Source organism: Rhinopithecus bieti, unplaced genomic scaffold, assembly GCF_001698545.2.
Source record: "Rhinopithecus bieti isolate Rb0 unplaced genomic scaffold, ASM169854v2 scaffold_10351, whole genome shotgun sequence".
NCBI lineage: Eukaryota > Metazoa > Chordata > Mammalia > Primates > Cercopithecidae > Rhinopithecus > Rhinopithecus bieti.
Genome location: NW_016806805.1, coordinates 3,123,634 through 3,137,262, shown reverse-complemented (window position 1 = coordinate 3,137,262; position 13,629 = coordinate 3,123,634). Strand labels below are relative to the sequence as shown.

At 36.1% G+C, this 13,629-nt stretch overlaps 1 protein-coding gene across 1 annotated transcript in view; it reads right to left on the bottom strand.

The window, feature by feature from the left end:
* FBN2 (fibrillin 2) overlaps positions 1 to 11,267 on the bottom strand; it is a 135,883-nt gene extending 124,616 nt beyond the window's left edge. Inside the window, exon 1 of the mRNA XM_017877579.1 lies at positions 11,136 to 11,267. Within this exon, the coding sequence (XP_017733068.1) occupies positions 11,136 to 11,172 (37 nt within the window). The 5' untranslated portion in view covers positions 11,173 to 11,267. The remainder of the gene's footprint in view (positions 1 to 11,135) is intronic.
* Between the last annotated feature and the right edge of the window lie 2,362 nt (positions 11,268 to 13,629).

Sequence of the window (13,629 nt, the reverse complement as noted above, 5' to 3'; positions counted from 1 at the left end):
TATATATATAAAACCTCCCAAGCACTTGTTGAATCCTTTCTTCTGTAGTCCTACATCATTATTGTCATAATTTCTTGCCTAGACTTATATAAAAATATATATATATTTGCAAGGGCTCGAGGATTACCTGTAGTCCAATAGAAATTTAAATTATTTTTTATTACTACAAAATAGAGTGACCTGAATTAAAACCATTGCTAATAGCAGTTTGACTTATACAGATACTAGGAGAGTTACAAATTTTAATTTTAAAGTAGAATTCTCAAGAAAAGAGAGAAAACATAATGCGGAAATATAACTGTTTTCAGGCATCAGGAGCAATTCTCATAACAGCAAAATAGACCCAATTCTATTTTCTTTGTCATTGACCCCTTAATAAATCTACTGCCTTTCAAGTTATACTGCTTCATTAGGTATCTCATAAAAGTTCCCAAATAGCAATGGCAGTTTGTTATTCCTCAAAACATTAGCACAGTTGACATAGCTACTAGGGTTATCTTGGGCTCTTATAATTTAAAGCGTTAAGTTAATTAATATCCTCTTCACTTTTTCTGATGTGTTGCTTACAAATTGAATTTGTTGTTTATAAATTCAAAGTGATCAAAAATTGACATTAGAGTATAGGATTAAAAATATTAAAACTCATTTTCTGAAAATGTGCTCCATTACTAAGTTATGTTTCTATGAATTACAGTAGTCAGAAAGACAAGCCTGCTGCTGGGGCTTTAACTTTGCAGGGCTAAATGATGAGCTATATCTATCACTTAAAGAAACTTCAGGTGGTATCAGCTAAGCTACGTAGGCTGCATATGGTTATATAGTGTACAACCATAGGGCATACCATTCATATGGATTCTTTGAATGATACCCTCTAGGTTTGTGCAGTCAAAATTTGAGCTAAGCCTAATTTAATAACTCTGACCTTGTAGCCCTGTACCTAGTTGAAAATGATTGTTTTTTCCAAAACATCGTATTTGGCCCACATTTTCTTTTATAATCATAGTGTACTTAGACATTTTTGGCAAAATAATGATACTAACTCTCTCTATACCTGGCCTCTCATCTATATTGTTTAATGGAAGACCTGAACTCAAATCTGTTATTTAGGGTTAAGCTGGTTAATGAAACATATGTATGTTAATATTATGAATAAATAAAATAACCTCAAAATGACTCAATTATCATCCTAAAACCACTCTTCAAAGTTAATAAAACCCCCTTAATTACCAAATCAAACAGATTTTTTTTTTCCTCACTGCCTCTGATTTTTCTACTGCATTTAACACCTGACACTACTTTTCTCTTGAAAGTGTGCCCTTCCTTAACTTCAGGAATATAATTCTCTCTTTTGCTGTCTCTCTAACACTGTGAGCTAGAACAAGGTGCGTCTGAGCTGAGCTAGACTAAAGGCCTTCAATGTGGCTGTTTCATAGGATTCCAGCTGTAGTATTCCTGTTATCTTTTCACTCGTCCTGTTGTTCAGCCTGGGACACAGTATTCATCCTCATGGCTCTAAGGGCCACCTGTGTGTTGTTGACTCCTAAATCTGTAACTCTACCCCAGACATTCCTCTTAGCATTAGAGCTCTATAATTAAATACCCAAGACACCTAAAACTCAGCATGTCCAAGAAAGACTCAACAACTATTTTCTCCCAATCTGCACCTTCCTATACATGTTAACAACACCACTCTATGTCCAGTTTTGCTCAGCCAGAAACTTGTGTATCACTGTAGTTTTCTACTCTTTGACTCCCCACAACTAATCTGTCATCAGATTCCACTGATTAACCTCCCAAGCACTTGTTGAATCCTTTCTTCTGTAGTCCTACATCATTATTGTCATAATTTCTTGCCTAGACTTATATAAAATTTACCAGCTGGTGTTTTGTTCCCATTTTTTTCATTCCACAATTTTGCACTAAGAAAATAGGGGACACTTCTGTTCCCAGCCAAGACAGATTTATCCTCCTTCCTCAAATACACAAACAAATGGACAAAGTATAAGAAATCATGATTTTCAAGAAACTTGACATCAGTCAACAAAGAATATAGATTCCTAAGAGATGGAAAACAAATACAGTGAATATCATGACTATTTCAGCTTATGGCTTTTAGGAGGGTTTTCAGATCATGGTTCAGACAGGGAGAACCCGGGCAGGATGCAGCAAGTCCCTAAGTGGGTGAGTCAGAGCTGAGAGTCCAGAAACAGACCCAATATATAGGAGCAACTGATTTTCAACAAGGTGCAAAGGCAATTCAATAGAGAGAATACAGTCTTTTCAACAAAGGGTGATGGTTATTAATATACTACAAAAAACAAACTTCATACAATATTAAAAAAACTAATTCAAAATGGATCATAGGCCTAAAGCTAGATAACTTCTAGAAGCAAACACTGAAGAAAACCCTTGTGACCTTAGATTTGGCAAAGATTTCCTAGACACAACATCAAAAGCATGATCCATAAAACAACAAATTTAATAAATAAAGCTTTGTCAGAGTTACAAATTTCAGCACTTCAAAAGGTATGTTACAAGAAGAAAAGGCAAGCCACAGGCTAGGAGAAAACGTGTAAATCATATATTTGATGAAGACTTATATCCAGAATAAACAAAGAACCCTCCAAACTCAATAAGAAAATAATTTTAAAATGGACCAAGATTTGAACTGACCCTTTACCAAAGAAGTGTCAGATCAAATAAACACATGAAAAGATGGTCAACATCTTTTTCTGTGAATCATTAGAGAATGTAAATTAAAACCACAATGAGAAACCCCTGCATACCTATTACAATGGCTAAAATGGAAACACCTGACTATACGAAGTGCTGGCTTGGTTATGGAGTAACTGATACTCTCATACACTGCTGCTAGAAATGTAAAATAGTGTATTTTGGCAGTTTTGTAAGTAATTAAATATATTCCTCTCACATAATCCAGCCACTCCACGCCTAGGTATATACAAAAACTAAAATGCTTATACAAACAATTGTACATGAATGTTCATAAGAGCTTTATTTGTAATAGCTAGAAACTGGAAACAAAGTAAGTGCCCATCAACATGGGAATATATAAATAAACTGTGCTATATCCATACAACAAAATATTATTCCACAAAAAACAGAAATAAATGATTTATTCCCATAACACAGATGAATCACAGAATAATTATGCTGAGTAAAAGAAATCAGACAAAAGGCATATATGTAACAGTATGATTTCATTTATATAAAATTCTACACAATGCAAACTAATGTACAGTGACTAATCAGAAATTGCCTGGGGACAGGATGGGGGCTGGGGATGGAGGAAAGGAGGAGCAAGATGGAGAGATCATAATGGGCAAAAGTAAGCCTTATGAGGCTGATGGATATGTTCATTATGTGATTGTGGTCATGATTTTATTGGTATATACACATCAAAACTTATCAAGTTATATGCTTCAAATATATACATATGGAGCATATATTATTACATGGGTGATAAAATAATCTTTACATGAAAAATCTTTACATATGTATATATGTCAATTAAACCACAATAAAGCTAGTTTAAAAATCTGCACAACACATCCATCATGATTAACCAAGAAAAAGATATGGCCTTGTCTTGTTGGGCTTACAGACTTTTAGGAGTCATGAAAACCTATGATATAAGGTATTGTTTGAGGAACTCTGTGGCCATTTTACGGCATACCTTTAAGAGCTTCATTTTCTTCCTTGCCTTTTAGAAATAAGTGCTTAGAATCCCTCTATTCTTCAACACAGGGTGCATGGGCTGGGAAAACTTGAGAAAACATTCAAGTGGCACCTGGGGACCAAAAATCTACTTGGAAAAACCAAGGCTCTAGATGAAATTATAGTTGGATTTTTTGACATGGATCCAAAGCTGGGAGTATTAATCCCAGCTTTGACTAGTGTGTGCAAACATGGAGTACATCTTAGGATCAGGACCAGCTTCTTTAAGACTTCAAACTAAACAAGCCTAGCCAGTACACACAGCTTTAATTTTCAAAATTTTTAGAACTCCATATGAAATGGGTTCTTTAGCTATCCCTCAATTGGCTCAGAACTCAGCCAGGCAGAAAGATATGTTTTATATATACACATATATATATTTTTTTCTTTCCAACTTTTATTTTACATTCAGGGAGTACAAGTGCAGGTTTATTACATGGGAAAATTGCATGTCATACGGGTTTCTTGTAAAGATTATTTCATCGCTCATGTAATAAGCCTAGTGCCTGATAAGTTTTTTGATCCTCACCCTCCTCCCACCTTCCACTCTCAAGTAGGCCCCAGTGTCTCTCGTTCCCTTGTGTTCACATGTACTGAATGTTTAGCTCCCACTTACAAATGAGAACATACGGTATTTGGTTTTCTGTTTCTGTGTTAATTCATTTAGAACAATGGCCTCCAACTCCATCCATGTTGCTGCAAAGCACATGGTCTCATTCTTTTTTTATGGCTACATAGTATTCCATGGTGTCTATGTACCACATTTTCTTTATTCAGTCCACCATTGACGGACATTTAGGCTGCTTCCATGTCTTTATATCGTGAATAGTGTTGTGATGAACATACATGTGCATGTGTCTTTATGGTAGAACATTTTATATTCCTTGGGTATATACCCAGTATTGCTGGGTTGAATTGGTAGCTCTGTTTTAAATTCTTTGAGAAATCTCCAAACTGCTTCCCATAGTGGCTGAGCTAATTTACATTTCCACCAGCAGTAGATGAGCATTCCTTTCTTCACAACCTTACCAGCATCTACTTTTTAATAACAGTCATTTTGACTGGTATAATATGGTATCTCATTGTGGTTTTCATTTATATTTCTCTAATGAGAGGTGGTGCTGAGCATTTCATATGCTTTTTGTCTGCACATATGTCTTCTTTTGACAAGTGTCTGCTCATGTCCTTTACCCATTATTTAATGAGGTTTTTTTTTGCTTGTTAATTTAAGTTACTTATAGATTCTGGATATTAGAACACTGTAAGAGGCGTAGTTTGCAAATATTTTCTCCTACTCTGTAGTTTGTTTACTCTGATAGTTTCTTTTGATGTGCAGAAGCTCTTTACTTTAATTGGGTCTCATTTGTCAATTTTTGTTTTTGCTGCAATTGCTTTTGGAGTCATTGTCATAAAATCTTTGCCAGAGCCTATGTCCAAAATGGCATTTCCTAGGTTTTCATCTAGAATTTTTATAGTTTTAGGTTTTACATTTAAGTCTTTAATCAATCTTGAGTTAATTTTTGTATATGATGAAAAGAAGGGATTCAGTTTGAATCTTCTGCATATGCCTAGCTAGCTATTGCAGCACCATTTATTGAATAGGGAGTCCTTTCTTGGTTGCTTTTGTTGACTTTGTCAAAGATCAAATGGTTGTAGGTATGTGGCTTTATTTCTAGGTTCTCTAATATGTTCTATTGATCTATATGTCTGTTTTTGTACCAGTAGCATACTGTTTTGGTAGCTGTTGCCTTGTAGTATAGTTTAAAGTCAGGTAGTGTGATGCCTCTAGCTTTGTTCTTTTTGCTTAGGATTGATTTGGCTATTCAGGCTGTTTTTTTGTTTTTTTTTTTTTTTGTTCCATATGAATTTTAAAACAGGTTTTTTCTAATTCTGTGAAAAATGTTGATAGTTTGATAGGAATAGCTAGAATCTGTAAATTGCTTTGGGCACTACGGTCATTTTAACAATATTGATTCTTCCTATCCATGAGCATGGAATGTTTTTCCATTTGTTTGCGTTGTCTCTGACTTCTTTGTCTCTGAAAGAAATCAGAGATAAAATCTCTAATAAAATACACTTATTGATTTGCATATGCTGAACTCACCTTGCATCCTAGGGATAAAGCTTACTTGATTGTGATGAATTAGTTTTTGGATGTGCTGCTGGATTCTATTTTCTAGTATTTTGTTGAGGACTTTTGCATCTATGTCCATCAAGGATATTGGCCTAAAGTTTTCTCCTTTTTTGTTGTATCTCTGCCAGGTTTTGGTATAAGAATAATTCAGCCTTCATAGAATGAGTTAGGAAAGAGTCCCTCCTCTTCAAGTTTTTGGAATTGTTTCAATAGGAATGATACCAGCTCTTCTTTATACATCTGGTGGAATTTGTCTGTGAATCCCTCTGGTCCCGTGCTTTTTCTGGTTGGTAGGCTTTTCATTACAGATTCAATTTCAAAACTCATTATTGGTCTGTTCAGGGATTCAATTTCTTCCTGGCTCAATCTTGGGAGATGTTATGTTTCCAGGAATTTATAACTTCTTCTAAGTTTTCTAGTTTGTGCGCACAGAGGTATTTTTAAGATTTTCTAGTTTGTGTGCATAGAGGTGTCTGAGGATTTTGGTATTTCTTTGCGGTTGTTGGTAATGTCCCCTTTGTCATTTCAGATTGTGTTTATTTCCATCTTTTCTCTTTCATTCTTTATTAGTCTAGATAGCAGTCTATCAATCTTATTTATTCTCTCAAAGACCCAACTTTAGGTTTTGTTGATGCTTTGAATGTTTTTTCACATCTCAACTTCATTCGGTTCAGCTCTGAATTTGTTTATTTCTTTTCTTTTGTTAGCTTTGGGGTTGGTTTGCTCTAATTTTTCTAGTTCCTCCAGGTGTGAGGTTAAGTTGTTAATTTAAGATCTTTCTAACTTTTGGATGTGGGATTTTAGTGCTATAAACTGTACTCTTAACATCGCTTTAGCTGTGTCCTAGAGAGTCTGTTATGTTGTATCTTTGCTTTTATTAGTTATTAAATATCTTATTATGCTGTGGTCTGAGAGTTTGGTTGGTATAATTTCACTTTAATGTATTGAGAATTGTTTACGGCCAAGTGTGTGGTTAATCTAGAGTATGTGCTGTATTACAGATGAGAAGAATATATATTTTGTTGTTGTTGGGTGGACTGTTCTGTAGATAATCTGTTAAGTCCATTTGGCCAAATGTTGAGTTTAAGTCTCGAATATCTTTGTTAGTTTCCTGCCTTAATGATCTGTCTAATACTGTCAGTGGGGTGTTAAAACCTCCCGCTATTATTGTGTTGTTATCTACATCTCTTTGTAGGTCTCTAAAAACTTGTTTTATGAATCGGGATGCTGCAGTGTTGGCTGCATGTATGTTTAGGATAGGGAAATCTTTTGTTGCATGGAAACTTTATTATTATGTAATGGCCCTCTTTGTCTTTTTTTGATCATTGTTGGTTTAAAGTCTGTTTTGTCTTAAATTAGAATAGCAAAACTCCCACTGTTTTTGTTTTCCATTTGCTTGGTAGCTTTTTCTCCATCCATTTACTTTGAGTCTATGGATGTCACTGCATGTGAGATGGGTCTCTTGAAGACAGCGTATAGTTGAATCTTGTTTCTTTATCTATCTTGCCGCTCTGTGCCTTTTCAGTAGGGCATTTAGCCTGCTCATTTTCAATGATAATATTGGTATATGCTGATTTGATCCTGCCATTGCATTTAGCAGGTTGTTATGCAGATTTGATTGTGTAGTTGCTTTACAGTGTCAATGGTCTATGTACTTAAGTCTGTTTTTGTGGTGGCTGATAACAGTCTTTCATTTCTATGTTTAACACTCCTTCAAGGACCTCTTGGTAAGGCAGGTCTGGTGGCAAATTCCTTCAGCATTTGCTCTTCTGAAAAATATTTTATTTTCCCTTCACGCATGAAGCTTGTTTGGCTGAATATAAAATTCTTGGTTGGGATTTTTTTTTCTTTGAGAATGCTGAATATAGGCACCAAACTCTTCTGGCTTGTAGGGTTCCTGCTGAAAGGTCCACTGTTATCCCGATGGGGTTCCCTTTGTAGGTGACCTGCTTCTTCTCTTTAGTTGCCTTTAAAAATTTTTTATTTCTTGTTGACCTTGGAGAATCTGATGATTGTATGTCTTAAAGTTTGTCATCTTGTATACTATTTCACAGGGGTACTCCAGACTTCCTGAATTTGAATGTTGACTTCTCTAGAAAGGTTGGAGAATTTTTCGTGGGTAGTATCTTCAAATATGTTTTCCAAGTTGCTTGCTCTTTCTCCTCTGTTTCAGGGATGCCAATGAGTTGTAAGTTTGGTTTCTTTACATAATCTCATATTTCTCAGGGGTTTTGTTTAATCTTTCTAATTATTTTTTCTTTATTTTCATCTGACTGAGTTGATTAAAGAACAGTCTTTGAGCTCTGAGATTCTTTCCTCAGCTTGGTCTGTTTTGCTGTTAATACTTCTGATTGTATTATGAAATTCTTGTAGTGAGTTTTTCAGCTCTATCAGATGAGTTTGCTTCCTTCTTAAGAACATGCCAGTGGTGATGGGGTGATGAGGACTATGTGCACGTGTGCCAGCAAAGCAATGGGGGAAGGCTGGGGGCAAGTGCATGCCAGCAAAGTTGTGGGGAGAGGCTGTAGGTGGAAGAATGTTGGCAGAGGCCCATCTGCCGAAGTTCTCCAATGGTTAGGCAGGGTTTGCTGGCAAAGGAGCTATGGTGGTGACCCCTGGGAAGAGCCCCAGATGGGCATCTAAGGCTGTGCTCCAAGTGGACACAGCCATGCAGGGACACTGGGAGAGACTGGCAGATGGGGGACACTCAGATCAGACTGGCCCTGTCCCATGGGCAAGACTGCTCTGCTCTGTCCAGGTCCAATAGCCAACCAAGGCCAAAGCCCCATAAAAGAGGATAGCAAGCCTTGGGGTATGTGCATCATAGCCACTCTGGTGCCAACCCTCTGGGCTCTGCACAGGCTGGAATCCTGTCCCTGCCACTTATCCAAGCGGCTCTCCCTATCAGCTCAAATATCCATGGAGGTTGTGGGATCTCCCGCATGTAAGATTCCAGAGACCCCTGCTAAGAGTGGGCCACTCCTCACCTATTTAACTCACCCCTTCCCCAGGATCTGCTCGGGGTCAGGAAGAGTCCTGGTGCTTGGCATCCCTGTGAAGGCTTCCCAGCTTCCTCCTACTTCAGTACCGGTCTGTGTACTCCTTCCATACACTCTTAATGCCTTCCTTCTGAAGATCCTCTCAGAGTGTACCAGTCTTCTTAATGGTCTGGTCTGTCAGTAGGAAATGCTCTTCCTGGCTATGTCTACTCAGCCATCTTGGCCCTTCTCTATTGAGTTTTTTTTTTTTTTTAACTCCATGGGAAAATTCCTTATCCTTCACAGACACTAACGTAACCCCTAACTACTGCAGATCCTGCTGCTAGATTGGATGTTCCTGATGGTCTCTTCTTTCACCACGTTGCTAGCATACAGATCATAATTACTGAGCACAAATCAATTTAAATGGCATTTAAGGAATCAGAACTTCCAAGCCTACCATGACTAACTCTCACTGTTAAACTTTTTGTATATGACCTACAAGAAAGTTGGGGACTCTTTATAGCAGCTGTTCGCAAGGTGTGGCCTCTGGGAGACCACTGAGATCCTTTCAGAGTGAGTTTGATTCAAAACTATTTTCACAATCATATTAAGATGCTATTTACTTTTTTTTTAAGTCATGTTAACACTTGCTCCGATGGCACAAGAGTAATGATGGTTGCACAGATTAAGGCAATGGCACCAAACTGTCCTAGCAGTCAATGCCATGAACTCACAGGGCATTTGAAAAAGCCATTTTCACTGAAGAATATAATTGGTGAAGCCATAAAATTAGTAATAATCCTGGCCCTTGAATATACATTTTTAAAATATTTCTGTGACAAAATGTGCATTATACATTGTTGCTGACTGAAGCACCATAAGTGCCTGTCTCAAGGAAAAGTTTCTGTGTAGTTGTGTGAGTTGTGCGCTCCATTAGCAGCTTTTTCTGCAGAATACTATTTTTTGTACAAAATACTTTTTCTGCAGAATACTATTTTACTTGAAGAATGACTGACAAATTATAGCTATTCAGAGTTATTAATCTGGCAGACATTTTCTTGAAAATAATCCAGTGAGCCTGTCACTTTAAGAAAAGCCACAGACTGTATATTTGATGCTAATGTTAAAATCCAAGCTTAAAAATAACAGAATTCAGAAAGATTATTTAACACTGTATGCCTGACAGTTTCCCAGCAATTTGAAGGCATTTTTATGAGTCTGATGGTGATATTCTCAAATATGATTTTTTGATAATACATAGTAAAATATGTCAACTTTGGAAAGATATGCATAATATGGTGCATCAACATATTTCAAATGACTAATGCATGTTACAAAATCCATTCAAAGCTTTAGACAAACCAATGGACTTTATGTAACAGAGTACAAAAAGTGTACTAATATGGTTTCAGATTCTACATGGTTAACTAAACTTTAAGAATTACTCCTTATAAGTTTTAGTGCAATATCAAATAATAATCACAATTATCTGAAAAGTCTATGTGATATTCCTCTTCTTTTCCATCTATGTATCTGTTTGAGGATAGATTTTCATTCCTCAACAAAACAAAACAAAACATCACCACAACTTAAATACAGAAGCAGCTATGAGAATCCAACTGGCTTCTATTAAGGCAGACATCAAAAGGTTTGCAAAATGTAAAACAACGACACTTGTTTCCGCACATTTTGTTTTCAAAACTGTAGTTTTCACAAAATGTTACTTATATTAACATGCAATGGATTCATTGTTGTTATTTTGAATAAGTCAACAAATGTCTTAATATTTTCATCTTTAATTTCTAATTAGGTTATTATCAAAGTAGAGATAACCAATGATTTTAAGAGTTTAAATAGGTCTGAGATCAACGTATTTGAAAACTACTGCCCTGACTTATCAGATTTTAGTCCATTGGTGTCTTGTCATCTTTTAAAAATGGATTCATGCTCGATGAATTGTTTTCAAAATATATTCATTGTTACATAGATTTCTTTTTATTTTTGGTTTATATTAAGAGTAAGCAATTCTAAGGCAGAAGGAAAGGGAGAGTCAGAGACAGAAATCACAATATTTAGGACTTAAAAGGGTAGGAAATTCTTGAAGTGATCTAGCTCAGCATAGATTAAGGGGGCACACTGAATAGCATACACACAGAAGAGACAGTTTGGAAATTAGCTTTATTTCAAGACACTTAAAAAAATCATATTCACTCCAATTTGATCCTGTAATCTAACAGCTACTAAAAAAACTAAGAAGGATTATTAAAGAATCACAAACTTACCTATACAATCTCCATTTGCATCCTGCTTATAACCCATGTTGCATTCACATCGGTAGCTTGAGACAGTAGGTATACAGCGTCCATTTAAACAAAGGTTAGCATGATGCTTACAGATATCTATTGTCTGGTTCAGAATTGCTATGGAAAATTAAAGCACAATTATATTTAATCATTACAACATGCATTACTTTTCTGAATTGATTTTTAAAGGACATTTAATAGTAAATTAATTATGTGTATATCATAAGCTCATGTTATTTTCTATTTTATTAAAATTTTTTTTTTTTTTTTTTTTTTTTTTTTTTTTTTTTTTGAGACGGAGTCTCGGTCTGTCGCCCGGGCTGGAGCGCAGTGGCCGGATCTCAGCTCATTGCAAGCTCCACCTCCCGGGTTCACGCCATTTTCCTGCCTCAGCCTCCCGAGTAGCTGGGACTACAGGCGCCTGCCACCTCGCCTGGCTAGTTTTTTGTATTTTTTAGTAGAGACGGGGTTTCACATTGTTAGCCAGGATGGTCTCGATCTCCTGACCTCGTGATCCGCCCGTCTCGGCCTCCCAAAGTGCTGGGATTACAGGCTTGAGCCACCGCGCCCGGCCCAATGTGTTGTTTTAAAAATTAAAATTTTATCCCAGAAATTTTGAAAAAGTTCTTATTCAATGAGGTGTTTGACGGTACTCCTATAGGGTTAAAATTTAACTGTTAACAGTCACATTTTCTCAAACTGTGATAATTTAGTCCTTTAATTTCTGCCATATGTTGGTTGTTAGTGTTACCTATTTCTTCTCCTTCTTTCTGTAGATGCTTGATGGCAAACTGTAAACACAGATGTCCTGTTAGTGACATGTGTTGGCATTCAGGATTCTCATTTTGAGATAATGCTTAAGTCTTAGTTTTTGTTACTATAAGTGTTTATATATAATAACCTCACTATTCCTAGGTGTACTAATTCCTCATTTTGCTTTCCTGTCTTTCACACTCTTTTCTTCAATAACTGAGATCACTGTTTTCATAAAAATGATACATGTATCTTTTTCATTATGCAAAACAGAGAAAGTACAAAAATACAACAAAATGTGAGTCCAAATCTTAACTACATGTAATAATATTTTTCTAGACTTCTCTGTGTGTGTTTAAACAGACAGATCAATAGAAGAATAGATGAATACATAAGTAAAAGGAAGAGCTCCCCCCAGAAGAGGCCATCCAGTCCCATGACTTTAAATTTCATTTATTTCTTATTGACGCCAAAATGTATAACTTTTAGTAATAATACAAAGACAAAAACAAAACAAAACCCAGATTTTTCCAGATTTTGATCACTTCCACCACCAGTGCCACCAATGATCATAAATTCCCACGAGCATTCCTTCTGGATCATTTAACAAGTTCTCTGGTTTCCCTGCTTCATCTCTCTTTCTCTCATGGTGGTTCTACATGATGATGAGAATTATCCATTAATCATTAAAATCAGATGCTCTTATCCCTTCATTTGGAAACCCTAGAATCACTTCCTATTACTTTTACAATAAAATACAATGTCTTAGCATGGCCTGTAAGGCCCTGCCTGTTTTGCCCTTGAACTGTTTTACTGCAAGTTACATTATATGACTATGGATAATTTTGTTGCATGTATCCACTGTAGAATGTAAACCGTATGTGGGCAGAAAATGTTCTCCAATTCACAACTTTACCTGTAACAACAAGCTGGCACTAGGTGAATATACAATAAGCATTTATTGGATGTATAAATTTAAAAATAGATTGACAAAATGAGACTACTATATAAGTTAGTTTTAGAAATAAAATTATTAAGTAGAACATTAACGTAACTGGAATGCATGTACATTATAAGAGTTGCTAAATTAAAACTATAATCTTTTGTCAAAGAATATACATGAATGGGGTTGGGAGGTTGGGAAAGGTGACAACTTCTTTCTTGAAAGAGCCAAAAGCAACTGAGGAAGAGTGGGGAGGCATGCAGTCATGTCTCTCTCTCTCTGGGGTTCCCTGGTGGGAATGATGATTGGTTACCTCAGTGGCAAGATATGCCCATGTTCTCTCTAGAATAGGCTGCTGGGAACACAGTGGTTCTCACTGTAAGACTGACACCAATAGTGTACTACTTTTTTCTTTGCTCATAGCTGTTTTCTGGCATCTGAGCAATGCTGATCTCACTAGCAATCCTTTCTGAATAATCAATCTCCATTTTTTTTTTTCTCCACAGTGTTGTTTCTGCATATTCCTTAACGTGCCTTTGAGCCCTCTCAGGGCTATTTTGGTTTGTGGATAGCTATCTGTATTTGTTTTGTTTGTTTTTGGATGGGATGAAGGGTATTATGTCCTACTCTACCATCTCGGTGACATCTGTCAGAACTTTTTATTATCACTCAACTATCTTCTGACTTGTGTTTCTATGAAGAAATGTGAATACTAACTCTTCTTCTTCTAGGATACTTGATTTTGATTATTTTTATATTGACATTGTTAATATTGTT